Source organism: Lucilia cuprina, chromosome 2, assembly GCF_022045245.1.
Source record: "Lucilia cuprina isolate Lc7/37 chromosome 2, ASM2204524v1, whole genome shotgun sequence".
Lineage (NCBI taxonomy): Eukaryota > Metazoa > Arthropoda > Insecta > Diptera > Calliphoridae > Lucilia > Lucilia cuprina.
This window is the reverse complement of record NC_060950.1, coordinates 873,064-894,293: the sequence shown is the minus strand read 5'-3', so window position 1 is coordinate 894,293 and position 21,230 is coordinate 873,064. Positions and strand designations below refer to the sequence as shown.

The window sequence follows — 21,230 nt, the reverse complement described above, 5'->3', positions numbered from 1 at the left end:
ATCAGAGGTCGAAGTCGACCGGCTTCGAGTCGGAGCTTAGCCGCCGAACTATATTTAGTTGCTTGAGCCGCCGCCGAATCATTCGGCTTAAATCGACTCAAATTTTTTTAATGTTTTTATTAACTAGACTGTAAGATCCAATTATGTTTAAAATACACTATGGTGAAGGGTATATAAGATTCGGCACAGCCGAATATAGCACTCTTACTTGTTTTTTGTTATAACTAGAATTATTTTAAAGAAAACTTCAATAAGGGGGTACATTTGTTTTGGCCAATACTGTATGTATGTACGTTATAAATAAATATGTACATGTTATTTTGCTTTAGGCTGATTAATGTTCATTGTACCTGGTGCACATGCATGTATCATGCATTTATTCATTCATTAAGATACAATGATGAATTTCTTACTGCATGCATTGTATTCGTAACATTTATTCGACGTAGCGCAACTCACTTAGTTACTCATGATTTATTTACTTCATTATGGATTGTTTGTTTCGAAGTGTTTTTATATTGAGCTTCACTTTAATTTACACTCACAAGTATTTATTTTAGCCTAAATTGTGATAATTTAACATTTTTTGATAAAAATACATAATAATAAATTAAGAGATATTATACAAAAATTCTGTGCATTTAGATTTTTAATTGTTTATACATTCTTAAATAGTATAACATTATTAAAAAGTATAGATATAAATATTAACTAATCAACAAATTTTGTTGTCAACGACCTACAACATAATTTGTAATATTTAATAACTAAAATTATTTTAAATAGTTTAAAAATAGTAATGAATTTTACAATTATTTTCACATTTTATAAACTATTTAAATACCAATAAAAATAAATTTATATTAATTTAGCTTAATACGACATTTTTTAAAAGAAATCATCATAATATGGTTTCCAATATTCGTCGAAACAATGTTGAATAAAGCACATTGGTGTTGGCAAATGCAAGTTTAACTTAACTTTTCTAATCCAGGTTTAAAATAACTGCCACTTTAGGAAACGTCTACAAACTGCCATAAATATTTGTAAAATTTCAATGATGAACATAAAAATCCAGCTGGTTAAGCGGCAAACAGTTGCAAATACAACTTAAAAATTTTTAAACGCCAAGATAGATAAGTAATCAGTTATTAACACCTTATTTAAAATAAAACAAGTAAGAGTTTTATATGCGGCCATAACGAATCTTCTATCAAATTTTTTGCAAATTTCATTTATTTAATATATGCTGAATTTTACTATTCGAAATTAATATAGACATCGGATTTTGGAATTTCTTCGCTGTACTCGCATACTAAGCGTTAAATTAATGATGGCGGAGAGATTTTGCTTTGTTAAATCTTATTTATATTTGTTGAATTTTGATCGCTGTTCCCGTTTTTTAGCCGTTTAAGGTAAAGAGATTTTATCTTGTAAGAAAGTAATTTATGTCGAATTTCATCGATATACTCGTATTTTTAATCCAGTAATGAGCGTTAAAGTCATTTCCTAAAGGCGACCTAGGTTCGATTACAAACCGATCCTCTTAAAACTTGGTTAAGATTTTGGCTTGTATTAAAATCATGTATCGATCCTTATAAAATTTTACAATCAGATTAAGGTTATTATAAAACACGTTTATGCCGGATTTCTGAAGGGGACCTTATATGGGTGTTACGCGAAAAAATGAACCAATATTGCCCATTTTCAATACCAAATAACCTGCATCAACTGAACTTCTATACAAAATGTCAGCTCTCTAGCTGTTCCCTTTTGGTCTCTATAGTGTTTTCAGACACACTGTCTGTAAAATATTATTATGATTAAACATAATTTGATTATTTAATAATTTTTAAACCCACGCTTTTTTATTTTTATAAACTGTTTCAATATAAATCTGTTATCGATCGATTGATCACTCTTGTAATAAATAATATTATTATTTATGACTTTATTTTATGTAAAGAGTTCAGACTTAAAATGAAAGTTCAGCCGATCTATTAATATACAAAATTATTGATAAAAATTTAATTTTAAACTAAAATAGCTTTCGTATTGATATAATTTCAATAATCGTGTATTTGTTCCAGACTAGCCAACTAATGGATATGTACATATGTATATCAAAGATTGTTTGTTAAACTTGAAAAAACTGTTTTTAATTCCACTTGAAATCGTCATGCACTTGAAAAATTACAAATAATAAAGATAAAGATTATCAATGAACAAAACGCAGGCAAAATTGTTTTATTAGATTATTTTTTTAATTTATTTCGATTTAGTTTTGTGCAGTAGTAGTTGCAAATGATTTTAACAGAAGTCTCGAGAGAAAAATGATTACTAATCTTTAAAAATTTTCAATTGAATGTCCTTGAAAAGGTTTTCCTATTAATACATAAAACAAATTAAAAAAATAATTTTCCCAGTAAATATTTAAATTTCTTTTTTATTAATTATTTTCTAAATAAACATATTCAATTATATTAATATTGGCATAAAGGCCATTTTTTGAGAATCTAAGTATTTTTAGAAAGTGCCATTTCGCTGTAATTATGTATTTATAAGAATTTTTCTTCATTTATTGCTCGTTGCTTTGTAAAGTTATTAAGTTTGAAAAGCACTGATAAAGTTTGTTTATTTTTTATAGAAAACGAATGTTCTCTGTTTACCATGACAGCCGCTCTCAATGAATGTCACTGTGTCATTGGTATCCTTTTGGATTTTTTTTTTCATTTTTGTTTTGCACAAGGATTTTGTTGTTTTTGTTTTCAGTATTATGCAACCTTATTATGCTTTTGTTTAAGTATTTTTTTTTATTTTTATATAATGCGTTAGCACCCTCTATATGTGGAGAGAAATAATGTACTGTATCACAGATATTTACATACCCAAATATGTATGTATATTGTAAGTCCTGACAAGTAAATTGAATGAGTCATCGATAGCATTGATAGACAAATTTATAGAATATTAATACAAAATGTTTCAGTTTAAGGTTTAACAAAAGATACAAAATAATTAGGAATAATTTTATGAGATAATTATGACATTTTAAGCAGAATTCATTAAAATCAAAAAAATTTCGCAGCGTATGTTTTAGTTTTTATTTGGTAGAAAGTGTGGTGAGTTAATTAAGAATTTTTGGTATGATGATGGATGGCAACCGGTAAAATCGTTACAGTTGTTGAATTTCTTTGCACTCTTTATCCGTCATGCGCAAATTGTTATGTATGCTCTCTTTCTAATTTATAAAATAACAAAATTTAGTTGTAATTTTGCTTTTTTTATTGTTAAATAAATATACAGCTATATACATACAAATATATATGTATATATATGAATGTACGAATATAAAAAACGGAATATTTTTTATCATAAATTTTACTATAATTTGTATATTTACCGTATACTATGTATAGATAAATAGCAGTGTGTATATATTATAATATATATATATATATATATATATATATATATATAATTATATATATATATATATATTATATATATATATATATATATTATATATATATATATATATATATATATATATATTATATTTTAACACAATTAATTTATCAATTTTTAATCTTGTCCCAATTATTGACATTAAAAAAAAATTATATATTTTTTCACAAATTTGGTAATTGATAACATCATTTTGATTACAGGTGCAAAACTTGCTTGATACAATTATTTTGATAGTTGAAACTTATTTCCTGTTTATTCTGTGTATTATGTATAAAATAAATTGCAAAATTTTGTTTGGAATTTTTAGTTTTATTTTTTTCCGTAATTGTAATAAAATGTACACAGAAAAAAACTAATTTTAAAAAGTTTTAAACTCAAAGATTAATCAGAAATTTTAAAAGGGTTCAATTTATTTTTTATTTTAATCATAAAATTGTTTAATCAAATAGGCATTTAACAACAACAAAAATAGAAAAAAATTTACAAAATGAATTATAATAAGTAATTAAATTTAAAATGTTAGTTATAGGTTGAACTTCAATTAACAAAATAATTGAAAATGAGGTTTTGGCAATTGAAATTATATCTCAGTGCTCTGTTTCTTTAAAAATTTCTCTTGCAAAATACAAAAATAAACATTCTGTGTAAAATAAGAAGAAAACAAATTTTTTTAGTTCATATTGTTACGAAAATTTCTCAGCTCACCCCTAAATATTGTGAACAAAACAGAACAAGTTAATTTAGTAGTTTGTATAAAATATTCGGCTTTTACACAGACATATAATCGGTCGGTCACATTCTCTGATAATTGAATGTAAATGGGTCATTCGAATTGTTAACAAAACACAAAGAACTCAACGTTTTCAAATGTACATACATACTAAATACAATTAAACCTTTTAAGCAGATGGCCAACAAGAGAAGACACAAAATAACAATTAATTATTAATAATTGTTCAAATAGAAAACATTTTAGCTAAAATTTTTAACTATGTTTTTTAATGACAAAAGAACAAATAGATTTTCACTTTTTTGGCAAGACAATATTATTCACAATAACTAAAAAAAAAATTTCTTTTATAATTTAAACATATAAAACATCTTGTAAATTGATTTTTCTATTCACATTATTTTTTTATAAAATGGTCCTATTAGTCACGTGACTCACCTCCTTTTTGTTTGCGTGGCATACGAAAAGAATTCCACAAAAATGATGATTTCTTGCGTAGACCAGGAGCTTTTAGCAAATCCATTTCGTTGGTACTAGGGCACGTATGAGCGACTGCTACGGAAGTTGTTGTCGTTGTTGACGGTAAATTACCAGTTGTGGATACTGAAGCTGCATACAGTGCAGTACTCGCAGTAGTTTTGGCATTTGTTTGTACTGTTGACAAAGATACAGATGAAGAAGATGAATGAAGTTTGTGTATTGCACTTGTACTCGTTGCATTTCTATTATTTCTACCACTTTTGCCACCACTAATACTATTACAATTTTCACCACCACTTAATATTATTCCTTTTTGTCGTGGTGTTTTTATTGATGTCAAAGTCATATTTCGCGAAAATTTCACATCACTTGTGGAAAAATCATTTAAATTAAATTTTGGCAATTTAGAATTTTTGTGATTTTTTAACATTTCCAGTGTTGTACTTGCTTGATTAAACGTTAATGGATTTTCAACATCTGTTGAGGAGGACGACAAAAACGTTGATGACGAGGACGACGTGTTAAGGTTCTGAGCTGAACCATAGAATAATGAAACAAAATCATTTAGACCCATCTTACTAAAGCGTAAAACAAAACATACACACAAAAAATTCCTTCATATATCGTAGTAGAAGGAGTATAGAGAGAACGGACGATTGAAAAGAGCACAAGTTTCACCACAGGGGTTGAAAATTTACTTATGTTTTCCTTCTATTTCATTTAGTAAAATATTTGACAAGTGTATTTAAGAGCTTGCAACCAAAATACTATTTATTTATATTTAAGAGAACAGTAGTCCTTTAAATGTGTTCACTCAGTCCTAATATAAACTCTTTATTTTTAGTTGGCCATATTTTTTATTATTGTTTTTAAAGCCGGAATATCCAATGACTTTCAAACTGCTTGTATTGTATCTAGGAAAATGGTACACTTCAGTTTTGCCACTCGCTGCTTCATTACTTGTTGTATTTTTCATTAAAGTGTGTTAAATTATTTTGAAATTATTTATTTTCGACATTATTTTTAATATTTCGGTTGCAATTTCGACATTTTTTGTTCGTTCGTTTCAAGTTCATTAAAATAACATTTTCGCGTTTTAGCCGTCTTTTATGTCTAAATGAATGTGCGGTCTACAATGGACTAGTTAAGTTTAGTTTTGTTAAGCTTCTTCACAACCCCAACAACATAAAGCAACACGAAAGAAATATATGAAACGTAAATAAATCGTGTTTACCGCTATTTTAGACTTACGCTACGATACACTAGAGTCTAAGTATAGACGAAGAAACAATGTAAAGTAAAAGCTACAATATATAATAAGACAATACAAAAATTGCAGAAGTTCCGCAACGAGTGCTTGTGATTTACCGGAACATTACTATAAAACTGTTACTCATAATTTATTAAAAGAAATGGATACAAGAATCTTTATATTAAAGTTGTTATTTGGTGTTTGAAAAAATATGTATTTGGAATTCTGAATTAAAGAAAAATGTCAACAAGAAACCGTTTGGGAATCACTTTACAACATAATAAACGTCAAACCAAAACAGCAGGCAGTCTGTCACTCAGTCAGTTAGTTGCCGATCGAAAAATCTTACTATTACTATTTATTAACATTGTTTTGTTTTCATTTCATTCGTTATGAAGACTTATTTTTTGCTCAAAATGTTTATTTGTTAATACACTCTCGTAATAGCAGCCCCCTTTTTGCTAAAAACCATAAGCAAAAAATAAATATTAAAAAACCGCAAAATATAAAGGTAAAAACAAAACTAGCAAGTTAAAAAAAACGAGGCAAGAGAAAATATAAAACTTCCACAAAAATAATAGTCGTACTAATAAAGCCAAAAAATAAATCTAAAAAACAAATATGGAATAGCCATGTCTATTTTATTCGTATTTAAACTACAAAATTATGATTACACGTACATACATATGTACTTGTATTATTTGTTTTAATGTAATAAACTCTTTACAATGTAAAGTGTAATGCGCGTAAAAATGGCAAAAATATAATTTTGTACCAACAAATTTATAGGAATTTATTTATAGAAGATTTTTTATTTTTTGTGATTATTAAAATAATTTTTTTATTATCTAAATGCAAAAGCATGAATAAATTTTAGAAATTTTTTCAGTCAACCGGAAATAACAATCACTTCCAACGAAATAACTAAAAACTAGCATGACACTGTGTGTTCATAACTTGACAACAAATAAATTAAAATCAGAGATTTATCGTAAGAGATTATGTTTCATGTATTGATAATTAGAAAGGGTGAATGAAAGCAACGTTAAGTAAAGCCTTTATAAAAAACTTCATTACTTTATTGCCAATTTAATGCAAGTTCCAAGTTTCCATCTTTGTTTCTTTTTTGTTCTCAAATTTATGTGTTAAATAATTTATGGTAATTTAATATTTTTAATACAAATTCAATTGATGTAATTACAACAATGTTTTGAACGTACTTTTTTTCTCAAACCGTTACAACCGTTACCGCAATTTACAACTTAAACCAGCTGTTTCAAATTAATAAATCTAAAAAATAGTAAACAAAAATAGCAACTACTACAAATTAACATAATATATATGAAATTAAAATATAAAATTACATTTGGACTCTTAATTATTGTCAAGTTTTAAATATCGAATTTAAAATAGGCACAGTGTACAATCAATATTATTAAATATGATTTATACAACTAATACAATTTTTTTAAACCTTAACTTATTTAAGATTTCATAACTTTATTATTACAAAACTATTGAATTTTTTGTAAAATTAAGAATGATTTAAAACAAAACTCTTTCAAAATTTTTAAAACCTAATTAATAAAAATTATTATTAGAACATCTCATTTTATCAATATAATATAAATTGTATCAAAAAAATTAAATTCGTAAAACTTGCGACTCGTGCCCCTTTCGAAATGACTGTCTCAATATAATTATTCTTGTTTAAAAATCATAATTATTTAAAATTAATACTTAATATTAATTTCCACACATTTCATATTGTTATTAATAAATCACATTAAAATTATTAATGAAATAATGAAAATAGTTAAATACATTAAATTCATACACAAAAAAATTAAAAAATGTGGAAAATTTGTAATAGTACGTAAATATATACATTCATAATACAAATTGAATGAGTACAAATAAGTATAATAAAGGTAGAATCCACCAAAATCGAAAAATTTTTAATTGTTGATATCTATAAAACTAATTAATTATCCAATTAAAATAAAATAAAAAATAAATTTTATTCCAATAAATAGAGGAAACTTATTTTATACGGATGTGATAAAAATTAAGGTACGTTTGATACCAAAAAACTTTAAGAGAAACAAATGGTTAACACATTTCTCTATATTATTGTAATTAGAAAAGACAGAATTTCCAAGACCTTGTTAAGCCAGCAATTTGTTCTTGTATTCCACAAGTAATAAAATTAATGGAAAAATACATGGATAAGAATGCTTTGAAAATCGGATATTACCATTTGTATGATTTCACACTACAAGCACGTTAATTTGTCCAGACCTACATGAAATATCAACAATATATTTACTGGAGTAAAATTTTTGAGACTATAGGCTATTCTAATTCATAAATCTTATTTAAATTGGTCAATAAGTTTTGTAGATATAAACGATTAAAAATTGTTCGATTTTAGTGAGTTCAACCTTTAAAAACCTTTATCTAGCATTATTAACGATATATATATTTTTAGCAATATTTATAATTTTTTTATGGAAATTGTACAAATTTGTGGGGAAAACATACATTCAGGAAGCTCATACTAATGTTGATTTTTAGTTCCTCAAATGTTAATAATACATACTTTGTAATGAACTTGTAAACGTACTTATGAACAATATATGTAAGTATAAGTACTCCTTTCATTTGGTATGAAATATACAAAATTTGTTGTGTAAGTTTACTGTTTTTGTTGACATTTTCATGTTTGTGTCGGTTTTGCTTAAAGATGTGGATGATGATGGTGGTGGTGAGGAGGATGATGTTATGAGTTTGTTCCCATCTTTATTTGGTTAAAATAATTATGTGTGAAATTATTACGAAATTATTAAAAAGCTTAAAATGCTACTTGCTTAATTTTGTAGTCTCTTTTATTTTCGTTTGTTGCATTTATCATGCAAAGGCACCAAAAAAAAACACCACAATTATTTTTAAACAATTAATTTCCACCACAATTTATGGCATAAATTTAATTAATCAAAACAAACAAAGAAACATAGTAATTTTAAGTGCATAATAAAGCAAACAAACAGCAACAACATTTAAAAGGTTTTGTTTAAAATTATTTAATTTAAATTCAAATCGGAAACAAAAAGATAAAAATTTTAGTAGTATTTTTTATTATAACCTAGTTTTATATACATAGTTGAAGTTTTAATATATGTATATGACTCGGTCAGTTAAATAAAGATTTGCATTAAGATTGCTCATCTTTTTGCACAATATTTGAAATAACGAATAGAGCTAAATATTTTTAAAAGTGTTTGTTAATAATTTATAATACATAAAAGCGTACTACTCAAAATATTGTTAAAATTGTCTTATTTTCACACGCTTAATAGTAAATTGTCATTTAAAATAAAATTTATTTTATTTCAGTTTTCTTACTTCGATACACATGATACACCATATTGTTATTATTTATTTGTTTAAATGTTATTTTTTGCGACCACGCATTATAGAGAAGCATCGAATGGTGTAAATTTAAACAATAAAAAAAGTAAAAGTTTATTTGAAAAGGTGCGTGTCGGTTTCGGGGAATACTATTATATTTTTTTTATATTTCTGCAATAGTAAAAGCCTTAAGTCATTAACTTAAAAAAAAAAAAAACTTGTAAAATAAATTCACAAAGAAAGCCTTAATTATCATTAAAAATAGTAAAAATGTAACTACATAATTCATAAACAAACTGGTTAAATTTTTTGATGAGTATTATTTACTATAAATAATATTAAAAATCGTTATCTTAGGCCTATAGTCTAACGCGTACGCTTTTAGTTTTTGCAAACCAAAACCAAAATTTCGGAAAGTGTTATTTTTTTTAGCGAGAACCTACATTTACTATACACAACGAGTTATAATTTAAATACTTTCAAAGCTGTTGTTAAAACTTTCGAATTTCATTAAATTTAAAGCTTTAAAAACATTTTTCACAATTAAGATAAAACAATGTAGTTTTATGAACTTGTTAATTAAATTTGCCAAAAGTTATTGAGTTGAACTGAACTGAAAAGCTTTATAACACATGAACTACATATTTTTATTTTTATTAACGTTTCAAAAAAGATGGGGGTGTATTGTTTTTGTCATTCCGTTTGTTACACATCAAAACATTCGTTTAAGACCTATAAAAGTATATCTGGTTAATTATTAGATTCTAACACGATGTTCGTCCATATGTCCTTCTGTCTGTCTGTCTGTCTGTCTGTCTGTTGAAAACACGATAGAGTCCAAACGGGAACGGCTAGTGAGCTGTTCCTTTCCTTTTAATTGATGCATGTTATTTGGTATTGAAAATGGGTAATATTGGTTCACAATTTCGCCTAACAATCATATAAATTCTCCTTCAGAAAATGATTTTAACGCACATAACTGGCTTAAATAAGCATATATATCGGTGAAATTAAACATGTTTTAGAGGAACCTTAATCTCTTTGTAAAAATTTATAAGGACCAGTCCATAATTGACCCTACCAAAATACAACCCAAAACCTATTTACCAATTTTTAAGAGGATCGGTTCATAATTGACCCTAACCCCATATATAGTCCCCTTTAGGAAATGCCTCATATACTGGCTTAAAAACGAGTATAGTGATGAAATTCGACAAATATAAATAAGATTTCACAAAGCAAATTCTCTTTGACAAATTTTATGAGGATTGGTCAATTATTGACCCTACCGCTATTACTTTAACGGCAACTATCTTAAAAATGCGAGTATAACGAAGAAATTCGACATAACTTAGTTTATAACAAGCCATAATCTCTCTATCAAATGTTATGAAAATCCTATTTCCTTTAGAAAATCACTTAACCACTTTAAACTTTATGATAAACAAGTTTTATAGCAACAAAAATTTGCCTAAAAGCTCTATTCCGAAATCTGATGTCTATAATCATTTCGAATTGAGCATATATTGAATAAATGAGATTTACTTTAATTTTACAGCACAAAATTTGATGGTCGGTATAAACGATTCGGTATGGCCGAATATAACACACTTACTTGTTAATACTACAGTTGACCAACTTTGAAAGCCTGAATTATAAATACTTAGTTGTTTGAATTTGTTATGCTCGCTTTTAAACACCATAAAGTTTGGATTTTAATACTCACTCATTTAATTTAATTTTCACTACAAAATTCTTGGCGTAAACAGTATTTTTTAATGACGTGACGTTTTTTGGAGATTTTTTTACTTATACATATTAATAAAAAGAACAAGCTACATAATAATTTCTAAGCAAATACATTTTATTAAAACATTTGCGAACAAATGTGAATGTGTGTGATTGCGTTAAGTGTAAATGGATCTTTATGGAAGTGTAAACGTATCAAGTCGAATGAATGCTTTAACGCGTTCTTAATGGTGCAAACATTTAACAAGTAGGATTTCGAGTATGAGTAGTGTTTGACATTTTGTGTTCTAAACATGACATTTCAGCCGCTCGGTTTTGTTTGTTTGCAGTTTCAACAGTTCATTTTTGTTTTTAAAACCAACGTAAATAATTAACTTTAATGACATTTTCTAGAAGAATAACAAAGCGAGTTGTATGACACAACAGCATGTGTTAAAGTTAATTGAAGGTAAAAACTTTGAAGTACAGTGCAGCAAACTTTCAAATCTTTAGCCAAACTAGAGATTATGAAGTGTTAGAAAAAAAACTTACGTTTGACAAAAAATATTATACAGTTATTTTGGTCTTTATTATAAATAGTTATAAATTGTAAGTTAAAAAAAAATTGTGTGGTCCTCAAAAAAAAAAAAAAACAAAAAAAAAATATGTGTGTTTTAAGAATATGTAAGTATTTATATACATACATATTTCAGAAAAAATGCTCATAAAAAGTTTCAACTAGTTTTACTAGAATCGCTACATTTGTAACCGTATTAAAGTTAAATTTAAACTTTTTCTATTTTTTTAAGGTAACTTTAACGCCTGTGTTTTGTAAGAAAAATTATTTTTTTATTTTAGATCCTAAATTTTATTTGTTTTTCTAGTCATTTATTTATTTTCTTTTTTATTTCATTTCGTTTCATTACAAATTAAATTGACAAGTGTTTAAACACATGTCTTTTAATTGACACGCACAAAAATCTTTTAAATGATGGATAGTTAGACGGTTGAATGGATAAGTGATTAAATGAATGAATATGTTGTGTCGGATTCGAGTTAATTTTCATTTTCATTTGAATGAATGTGAAAACAAATTATTTTATAGTTTTTTTTTTTAACTATTTCTTATCACGTTATTTGTTTCGTATTAATTGTGAACAATAATATATTTAATTTACTGTAGTCAAGCACAAGATGAGATACAAACTACATATGTATATAATACATATGAATTTAAAAAATTTGTAAAATATTTATAGATTATTCCACTTTTTTTACAAAAATCAAAAAAATTTACTATTTATAAAAAATTTTATTTATTATCAATATCGAAATTTTGTAGAATTTTTACTACTTGTTTCTTTTTCATATAAATTAATAATATTTATGATGATAAATAACATACTCATAAATAAATGTCTTTGGGAGACTTTGCAAAATTTAAATATAATTTCTTACTTTATGGTCTTAAATTTATATTGTCAAATAAAACCTATATTCTCAAAACTTAAAAAAAGTGTTTTGTATCCCATTTATTCAAATCACATAGACCGAAAACAACCATAAACAATCATCATTCAAAACACACAATTCATTAAATTGTTAAATCAATTTAACATCGACTATTTTAAATGTGTGTCGGTCGGCGAACACAAATTGATTTGATGTGTTAATTTGTGATAATAAAAATATGATTTTAAATAAAAACATTCATAAATAAAAATAAAATTATAAATAAAAATCAAACATTAGAACACAATAGACGTAATTCCATACAAACTTAGAAAAAAGCGAAAAGAGAAATAAACAAATACCGCAACTAAAGTGTGAAGTTTCCTTTTATTTAATTTCGTATTTTTTACAAATTAAAATAAACTAATCCTTAAAAATACACACGAAACTAATACCAAAACAAATTACGAAATTTTAAATAAAATTGAAGAGGAAGACCGGATACAAAAACCATGTAAGCTTTTGATATATTATACTTTGCAAATTAAACAGAAACAAAACTAAGTTAAAAAATTAATAAAACTAAGCTTTCACTTGGAATATCCAATAATTGTACGAGATGGATAGACGGATGAATAAAATAAAGTAGCTATACAATAATGCAATTCTCTTGTAACCTTTTCAGTTATTCAGTGTGTTATACAAAATCATTTTATAAATATTTATCAGTTGACAACTTACCTTTAAGTGGGGTTTTACCCGGTGTCGACTTAATATCTAAGCGTTTGGTATGAAGAGTAAACTTTTTTGGTGGTGGTGAACCTTTAATGCTGGTTGTGCTACCTCCAGTTGGTGTACTAGCTGTGGTAGATGTTGTTGAAGGCGATGTTGAAGAATTACTTTGAACATTAGAAGTAAAACGTTTTTCTAAAAGTAAAAAATAAATGAGAAAAGCTATTTTAAAAAAGTTGCCAAAAAGTGAAGCATATTTTAGGGAGTGTTATGAAAATTACAATATATGAAAACATGTATAAGCATATCAGTTTGTATAGAAACATTTTAAATATTCAATGTATATAAACATTGTTAAACATATATTGTCTGATGATCTTTCGTAAGTTTGTGATGCAGTATGTTATTGTGTTTAAAAAGCTCTTCTTATTTATGTCTATTTTTTGTTACTTACGTCTATAACTCCTAAATGCCGCTGATAAATAAGTTAAACATGACATACCAAAATTCTTGTTAAGAAGTTCACACTATTTTTAAAAATATATTGGAAATGGCTTAAAATTTTTACTAAATTATTCTAAATACTACACTAAAATTTTGCTTCGAAAATTTGCCAATAACACGGAAATCCGAACAAAGCTTTAAATATGTTGTTGTTTATTTTTATTTTTAATTTTTTTTAACAACACATATGTATGTACGTATTTGTTTGACAAATAATTTATTAGAAATTTATAGCATTTTATAGAAAGCATTTTGTGAAGCTTACAAAGTTCAAAGACAAAACAAAACACATAAGGAATTATAGTAGGGCCAAGCCGAACGAAGATGTGATTTTTTCACAATAAAGCATTTAAGCCGATTTGTATCTTGCCTCTGATATATTTAAGTAATTTATTGTTTAAGAACTAATTTTTTGAAAAAGGCTTTTTGGGGCTTGCGGAAAAATGCACCAATCCTCATTTTACGGTTATATAAAATTTTTAAAAGGGACATTGCATGGGGGTTGTGTTAAAAGAGAGTCGAATTCACTAATTCCATTACCAGGTTCACATAGCTAAATAAACTAAAAAAGAATTCTAAGCCGATTGATATGCCTAAAGGTGTATTGACAACCAGAACACCTCACTGAAGTGGTGTAGGGTATAAAAATAAAAACTTAACAAGAAATGGATACAAAAATTACATTATCATCTTTTGGAATCTGATATTTTAATATTTTTTTGTTTAAAATTGCAGTGTAAATGTCGCTGAAAATTAATCTTTATATTTTACCTTCTCAAAACCTACGCATATTAGCCATCATAATGAGTCAAAGATGATGTTGTGATATGCAATAGAAAAAAAAACAATTCACATTATCGAAACCCACTGACTGCATTAAATTTATTTTACCATAAGTTGTAAAGACAAATTAACATCATAATTATATTCATCATCGTGACCATCAGCAACCTGTTCAACTTTTCACTTAACACCTAAATGTCAAAGACCTGTCAACCACAGCTATCCATATGAATATCCAATACTATCATCATCATTCGCAACCACATTCATTGTCATTATCATCATCAGTGACCATCTTCAGTACCATGCATCATGGTCGTCATAGTGGTTGGTCTTCTTGAATGGAATGGTATGTAGCATTGTTGTTGGGATTTTACTATGAAAGTGTCATTAAAAATGTCTTTACCCACTACTTAATAATAAAAAGTAGTGGTGCGCTGCTGCTGCTGTTGCTAAAATGAAAATGATGCCTTACGTTAAAAAATCTCTTCCGTCTTGAACAAAACAAAAACCAGTTTAAATGTGAACACGATGATGTTTATTTTATTCATTTTGACCAAATTTAGAAGATCAAGTTAACGTTAATGCAGCAAATAGAGCATTGCTCTTTTATGTTTTGTTTTGGTCTTCGTAAGCAGCTGCTTTAATTTTTTTACCGTCTGTGCACTTGGGCAGAGATATCATATCACAAAACTGCTCTACACTATACACTATCAACATAAATAGAAACACCTGTTATCATGCAATAAAATACATACATATGTATGTACACATGTATCAAGAATGAAAAAGAGTCGAAAGTATTCTGGTTGGCGGTGTGGTAAGTCATAAAAACATGTTGTTTCTTTAACAAGATCTAAAAAGCAAAATAATTAACGTAATATGAAAATAAATTACAGCTAATTTATTATATTAAGAGATATATTTAACAAAAATTAATTCGCTCTTTAAAATGCTCTTCATAAAGAGTAATATTGCTTTTGAATTTAATTGACAACATGTTGGTGTGTTCAAAATTTTATGGTATTTTTTGAAAGTTATAAAAAAGAAATCACATTTGTAAAGAAAAACACAAACAAATGTTGACTTATAATAAGAAACACAGATTTTAGTCAGATACAACAAATTAAATAACGAAGATTTAATCATGGTAACAATATGTACATACATATATCATCTTAAGAAAAAGATCTCTCTTAACAAATGGTTTATATGTATATAATTTGAATATCTCTTTATGTATACAACATAAATCAGTGAAACTTATCATTTAAGAGAATGAGCATATTTTTGAAAAATATATGTCTCTTAAATATTATCACGTTTGTTTAGTTTCTCTACAATATACAAAATAAAAAAACAGGTTTTTTGTGTACCTTTCTTGACAATACAATTCTTGTTCTCATTCGTCGACGCGACTAGCATTAATTTGTATGCAGATGTTTGTAAATTTATTTTGAGATATTTTATGTGTTTCTGAAATTATTTTAACGATACAATGCAAAACTTTGAATAAATGAAGTTCTTGATCGTGTTTTTGTGTTTTTCTTCATTGTTTGCTTTTGGTTGTGATGATGGTAATTTTTTATTGTGTTATATCAATAAAATATAAAAAACTAAATATTAAAACAATTAAACGGATGAGGTAAAGAGAAAACGTGTAGCCAATTAAAATATATCTACAGATAAATTAGATCATATTCATGTGATAGTGACAACACTCCATGGGAATTTTGTTTCTTGAAAATATTCATTCCAGTATATATGTATGTATGTTAACTTAATAACCCATTGTATACAATATACATAATTATTTTAAATCTATGAATATCTGTGTAATACGTGGTGTAAACAACACAAAATGTTAACACTTAAACGAACGCCTCTTTCTTAAGCCGCAAAATCAATAAGATTTTGTAAATTATTTGCGTACGAGCATAAATAAACCCATTACGTATAATTGTTTGTAGATTGTTGAATTAGCGCTCTTAAGATTTTTAAATAGTTTCTTTGCAAGTGGGCTTCAAAGTAATCAACAATTATTATATTGATTACCGACACTGCCACTTTGTATCGCACGAATCGTACAAATGAAAGAAATACATACCATAGTATTATTGTATCTGGCAAATATTGGTAGCAAAACATTGAACATGAACAATTTGTATGAGTGAGTGGGCTGGTTAACGTTGCTGCTGCCAGAAGATAAATTAACATTGAACTATTTTACAACTTGAAGAAATTTTCCCATGGTGAATGAATTATGGTAGATCTGTGGCTGTTGCAACACCTGTCAATCTATATAATCTTTGTTTAATTTATATTGAAATATACATGCATATTAACAATTATGCAACATAAAAGAAAATAATCTGCTAACTGACATTGTTTCCAAAGACTTCTGTCAAGCATCGGTGGTTCAGTGGTAGAATGCTCGCCTGCCACGCGGGCGGCCCGGGTTCGATTCCCGGCCGATGCATGTATTTTTTCTTTAATACAAAATCAGAAATAATATTTATGTGTGTTATTTAAAAAATGATATAGTATTTCATTTTATTTACCTTTTCTGCTTATTTATAGCCCCAAAATTTTCATTTAGCTATCTAAAATTCCCCATATTTTTTAAAGGGTATTTATTTTCCTGCATTAGATATATTTTGCGTAAACGATTGGAGGACAAGGATTTTCAAAACTATAAAAGTTACATTCCATGAGCAATGAAAAATATTTTATTTGTGAAAAACATTGTGAAATTTAAGTATGTTAATATTTTGTTTTTTTATTTTATTATAAAAACGATTTCAGTTTCCCACATAAATTTGATGGTTTCAACAGACAAGTAGTATTGAACATGTTTGTTTTTCAGTATTCTCCCTTTATAATTTGCTTCACATGAAATTTACAATGTTTATATTTCACCATTACAATTTACTTATTTTTATTTTACGTTATTTTTGTCTTTTTACTTTATTTCATTTAATTTAATTTTCAAACAAATCCTCAGCATGTCTTAATTCATCTTGTTTTCATTATTTTTCCTTTTTTTATTTCAATAAAATGTCTGAGAAATGTCTGTAAGTAAAGTAAGTTGTCTATTTGGGGTTTAAACATTCCATGGAAAAGTGCTGCAGTTACATAAGAATTTATTCATTTAAAAAATACAGTTCTTCCAAATTGTTTTATTTCTCCATTTATTTTGCACGAAATTAAATGGAAAATACAAATGCTGCAATTGTTACCCAAACATGTCTTGCATTGTAAATTAGAGCCAGAGAGAGAATGTTTTACGATGATAAATTTTGCGAACGAATAATTTTTTTTATTTTTGCACAAAAGACGAATAAAATGTGCAATTGATTAATTGAAATGATAAAAAAGAAATTTAAAAAACTAGGTACAATCATAAATAAAATTATATCAGTCAATTACTTGACAAGGGATAGGACAATCAATCTATCCATTTAACGTCTCACAACCATCATAGAATTATTAAATTATTTTTCAATACAATGTTATACACCATTCGCTTATTCGTTTATTATCTACTTGTAGTGACAACATTGCAGTTTTTTATTATTAATTTACAATGACCTTTTGTACACACATATACTATACATATCTACTATAGGACTGGATTAGTTATCTGAAATATAAGCTTTCCTTTTCAGTTTATTGCTGAATGTCTAACAACTAAATCAATAAAAAATTAAAGATTAATTAACACACCCTTAAACTCTTTAGGTCACAAAAATTTCTGCTTAGGTTAAGCTTTTTTACTAAAAATTATCTTTTGAATTTGTCTTTAGAGTCAATAAAAAGCAAATCACATTAATAAAAAAACGCGTTTAATTAGACGATAAATTTAAATTATAACCGTTGACACAAGTGTAAATTTAATTTACGTTGCAGAATTTGTTATTTACGTTGCAGTGTTACCAGAAGTTTTTACTACGAACATACCAAAAATTCATTTGGGAAAAAAAACCTGTTTATTAGTTATGCTAATAAACAATTGCATTTTTAGCTCAAGAAAATAAGGGGTTTGATGCGGAATTTTAGATAGTTAAATGAAAATTGACACTTAGCTTCTGTTTTTAGCAAATATCTCCTTTATGTTATTAGTACAATATTTATTAATATTTCAAAATATTAGTGCAGTAGAAAAATAATGCACTATTGCTCGAAAACAACTAATGATACGCAAAAATATTCTTCAACCAAAATGCAGGAAATTCAATTCTCTATAGAAATTATATTAACATTAAAATACGTAAGACGCATATTAAGGAAGATATTCCGCAAAAACTAATTTTTGTAACCTTTGACCTCAAATATCTCGCTTCGCGCACAATATACTTTCGATGACTTTCAATTCTATACTAATTATGCGAAGGGGAAGCTATGTGCCAACTTTCTTTTAGCTATCTGAAATTCCCCACATTGCTCGTTTTTTGCTTAATTTTTCCTAAGATAAATCGAAAATCTGTCAATCCAATCAAACTGAAACTACAGTAATGTGGTAACTCTGACGTTATATTATCGTGTAAATAACAATGTTATATTTTTATTATCGTTTCTATTCTACGCCAGTAAAGTATCTTTCTTCTGTTAAAAATAAAATGCCTTTAAAAAGGTTAATTAATTGCTTTATGTTTCATTTAATAGTACGCATAACTTTAGTAAACGGCAATGGTTATATAAGTTATGGACCCGACATTAAGGGATCCGTTGGTGAGATATGGCCCAAACCTTTGTGGCAAAGTGATACAGGTCGTTATTATGGTATTGATCCCAACAACTTTCAACTTGTGGTAGGGTGGTAAATTTTATCTTTTCACTTTTTAAATACATAGTTTCAAAAAAAATTGTTCATGTTCTGAAAACAAATATTCACAGGCTGTCAACAAAAATTGTATGTTAATGCAGGAAGCTCTACAACGTTACAGCGCAATTATAAGAAATTCTGTGCGTGGTTATATAGGGGCTCCCCAAACTGTAGTTGTAGAGCACATTCAACAGATTCGAGTGAATTTGACAAAGAAATGTGAAACACTGCCTCACTTAAATATGGATGAGTCACGTAGGCGTTGAAAAAATCTATATTTAACTTCTACAGCAGATGTAAAAATGTAAATAATTTTTGTTTTTAATAAATCTTTATTTTAGATTTGTTTGGGGCGATGGACGCGTTATAGCCAATTCGGTTTGGGGTATTTTAAGAGGTTTAGAAACTCTATCACAACTCTTGGTGCCCATGCCTAATGATATTGTAAGTGGATTTTTTGCATTTACATACATATGTTCTTTAATTTAAAAGAAAGGATGTAAATTTTAGCTACGAATACCAGAGACAGAGATTTATGATGCTCCTCGCTTCAAATATCGTGGGCTGATGTTGGACTCTGCTCGTCATTTCATAAGCAAATCGAAAATTTTACAATTGTTGCAAGGTATGGAATACAACAAGTTAAACGTGTTTCATTGGCATCTTACAGATGATTCAGCTTTTCCTTTTATCTCAACAGTATTTCCTGAACTGTCAATTATGGGCGCTTATAGACCAGAAATGACTTATTCGGAAAACGATGTAAGAGATATAGTGGAATTTGCACGCATAAGAGGTATTCGGGTTGTTCCAGAACTCGATACTCCTGGTGTTTGTTATAGTCATTTATCGAATTATATTTTAGATATAAGCAGTATATATTGTATATCAATATAAATATATACATTCTCTGTTAAGCACACACGGCCTCATGGGGAGCGTCACATCCCAAAATTATGACAGAATGTTTTGGAGATTATGCCGGTCAACTAGGACCTTTAAACCCAACAAAGGATTCAACTTTTGAATTTCTATACGAATTATTTAGGAAAAAATTAGACATTAACATTTACATACATATGTACATATTGCAATATATTTCAACATCAGTGAATTACTGTCATTATTTCCTGATGAATATCTACACTTGGGTGTAGATGAAATCGATTGGGCATGTTGGGAATCAAACCCCCAAATACAAAGTTTTTTAGTCTCAAAGGGTCTAGAAAATCTGGATTTGCCCTTTATGTATCTTGAAAGACTTACATAAAAAATATTTTAAATTTCAGGGTATGACAAAACTTTTGGATGGAATGGCCTGTCGGCACTATTGGGCAAGTCTGGTTTGATTACAAGACAAATGCCCCATATTTGACTTCTCACAACTACGACATAATACGTAGTCAAGATTGGTATTTGTATTTATTGGATTCAGGTGGTGATTGGGAAAAATTCTATTTAATAGAGCCAACTGATTTTGAAGGCACTAAGAAACAGAAGAATCATGTTTTGGGTGGTGAAGCTTGTTTATGGTCTGAATTTATAAATGAGCATAATGTATTGTCCACCACATTTCCCAGAGTTAGTGCTGTGGCTGAACTTTTGTGGTCAGAAAAATCTCATCGTGATTCAGACGAAGCTACTCCGCGTATAGAGGAACATAATTGCCGTATGCTTTTTAGAGGTATTGATGCTAGACCAGCCAATAGTTATGGGCTGTGTTAGAATTTAAAAAATAAAAAATCCGCATTTTAAAACAAGTTGGAAAGTATAGTCGGGCATGGCCGACCATATAATACCCTACACCATGAGTATATTTTTAAAATTTTTACTTTTTATAAAGAAACTTTTATGTTGAATAT

The 21,230-nt window shown here is 27.3% G+C and overlaps 2 protein-coding genes and 1 non-coding gene across 4 annotated transcripts in view; 2 read left to right on the top strand and 1 right to left on the bottom strand.

Annotated features, from left to right (window-relative positions):
• LOC111683834 (bromodomain-containing protein DDB_G0280777) overlaps positions 1 to 13,894 on the bottom strand; it is a 40,324-nt gene extending 26,430 nt beyond the window's left edge. The window contains exons 1-2 of one of the 2 annotated variants that reach the window (XM_046956299.1): positions 13,711 to 13,894; positions 13,266 to 13,451 (exon numbers count right to left, since the gene is read on the bottom strand). In XM_046956299.1, coding sequence (XP_046812255.1) covers positions 13,266 to 13,451; positions 13,711 to 13,756 — 232 coding nt within the window. In that variant the 5' untranslated portion in view covers positions 13,757 to 13,894. Of the gene's footprint in view, positions 1 to 4,639; positions 5,818 to 13,265; positions 13,452 to 13,710 lie in introns of those variants that run through there. The other variant, XM_046956297.1, reaches the window with a different exon arrangement.
• Positions 13,895 to 16,951: 3,057 nt separating this feature from the next.
• Positions 16,952 to 17,022, top strand: Trnag-gcc. Its single transcript has one exon. It is a non-coding gene; the product is annotated as a tRNA-Gly (tRNA).
• Positions 17,023 to 19,140: 2,118 nt separating this feature from the next.
• Positions 19,141 to 21,161, top strand: LOC111683844 (beta-hexosaminidase subunit beta-like). The gene is given in 7 exon segments (XM_046956300.1): positions 19,141 to 19,354; positions 19,440 to 19,618; positions 19,710 to 19,812; positions 19,879 to 20,197; positions 20,287 to 20,412; positions 20,475 to 20,633; positions 20,636 to 21,161. Coding segments are annotated over 7 exon segments (1,536 nt in total). The 5' UTR covers positions 19,141 to 19,162; the 3' UTR covers positions 21,094 to 21,161.
• The last annotated feature ends 69 nt before the right edge of the window (positions 21,162 to 21,230 follow it).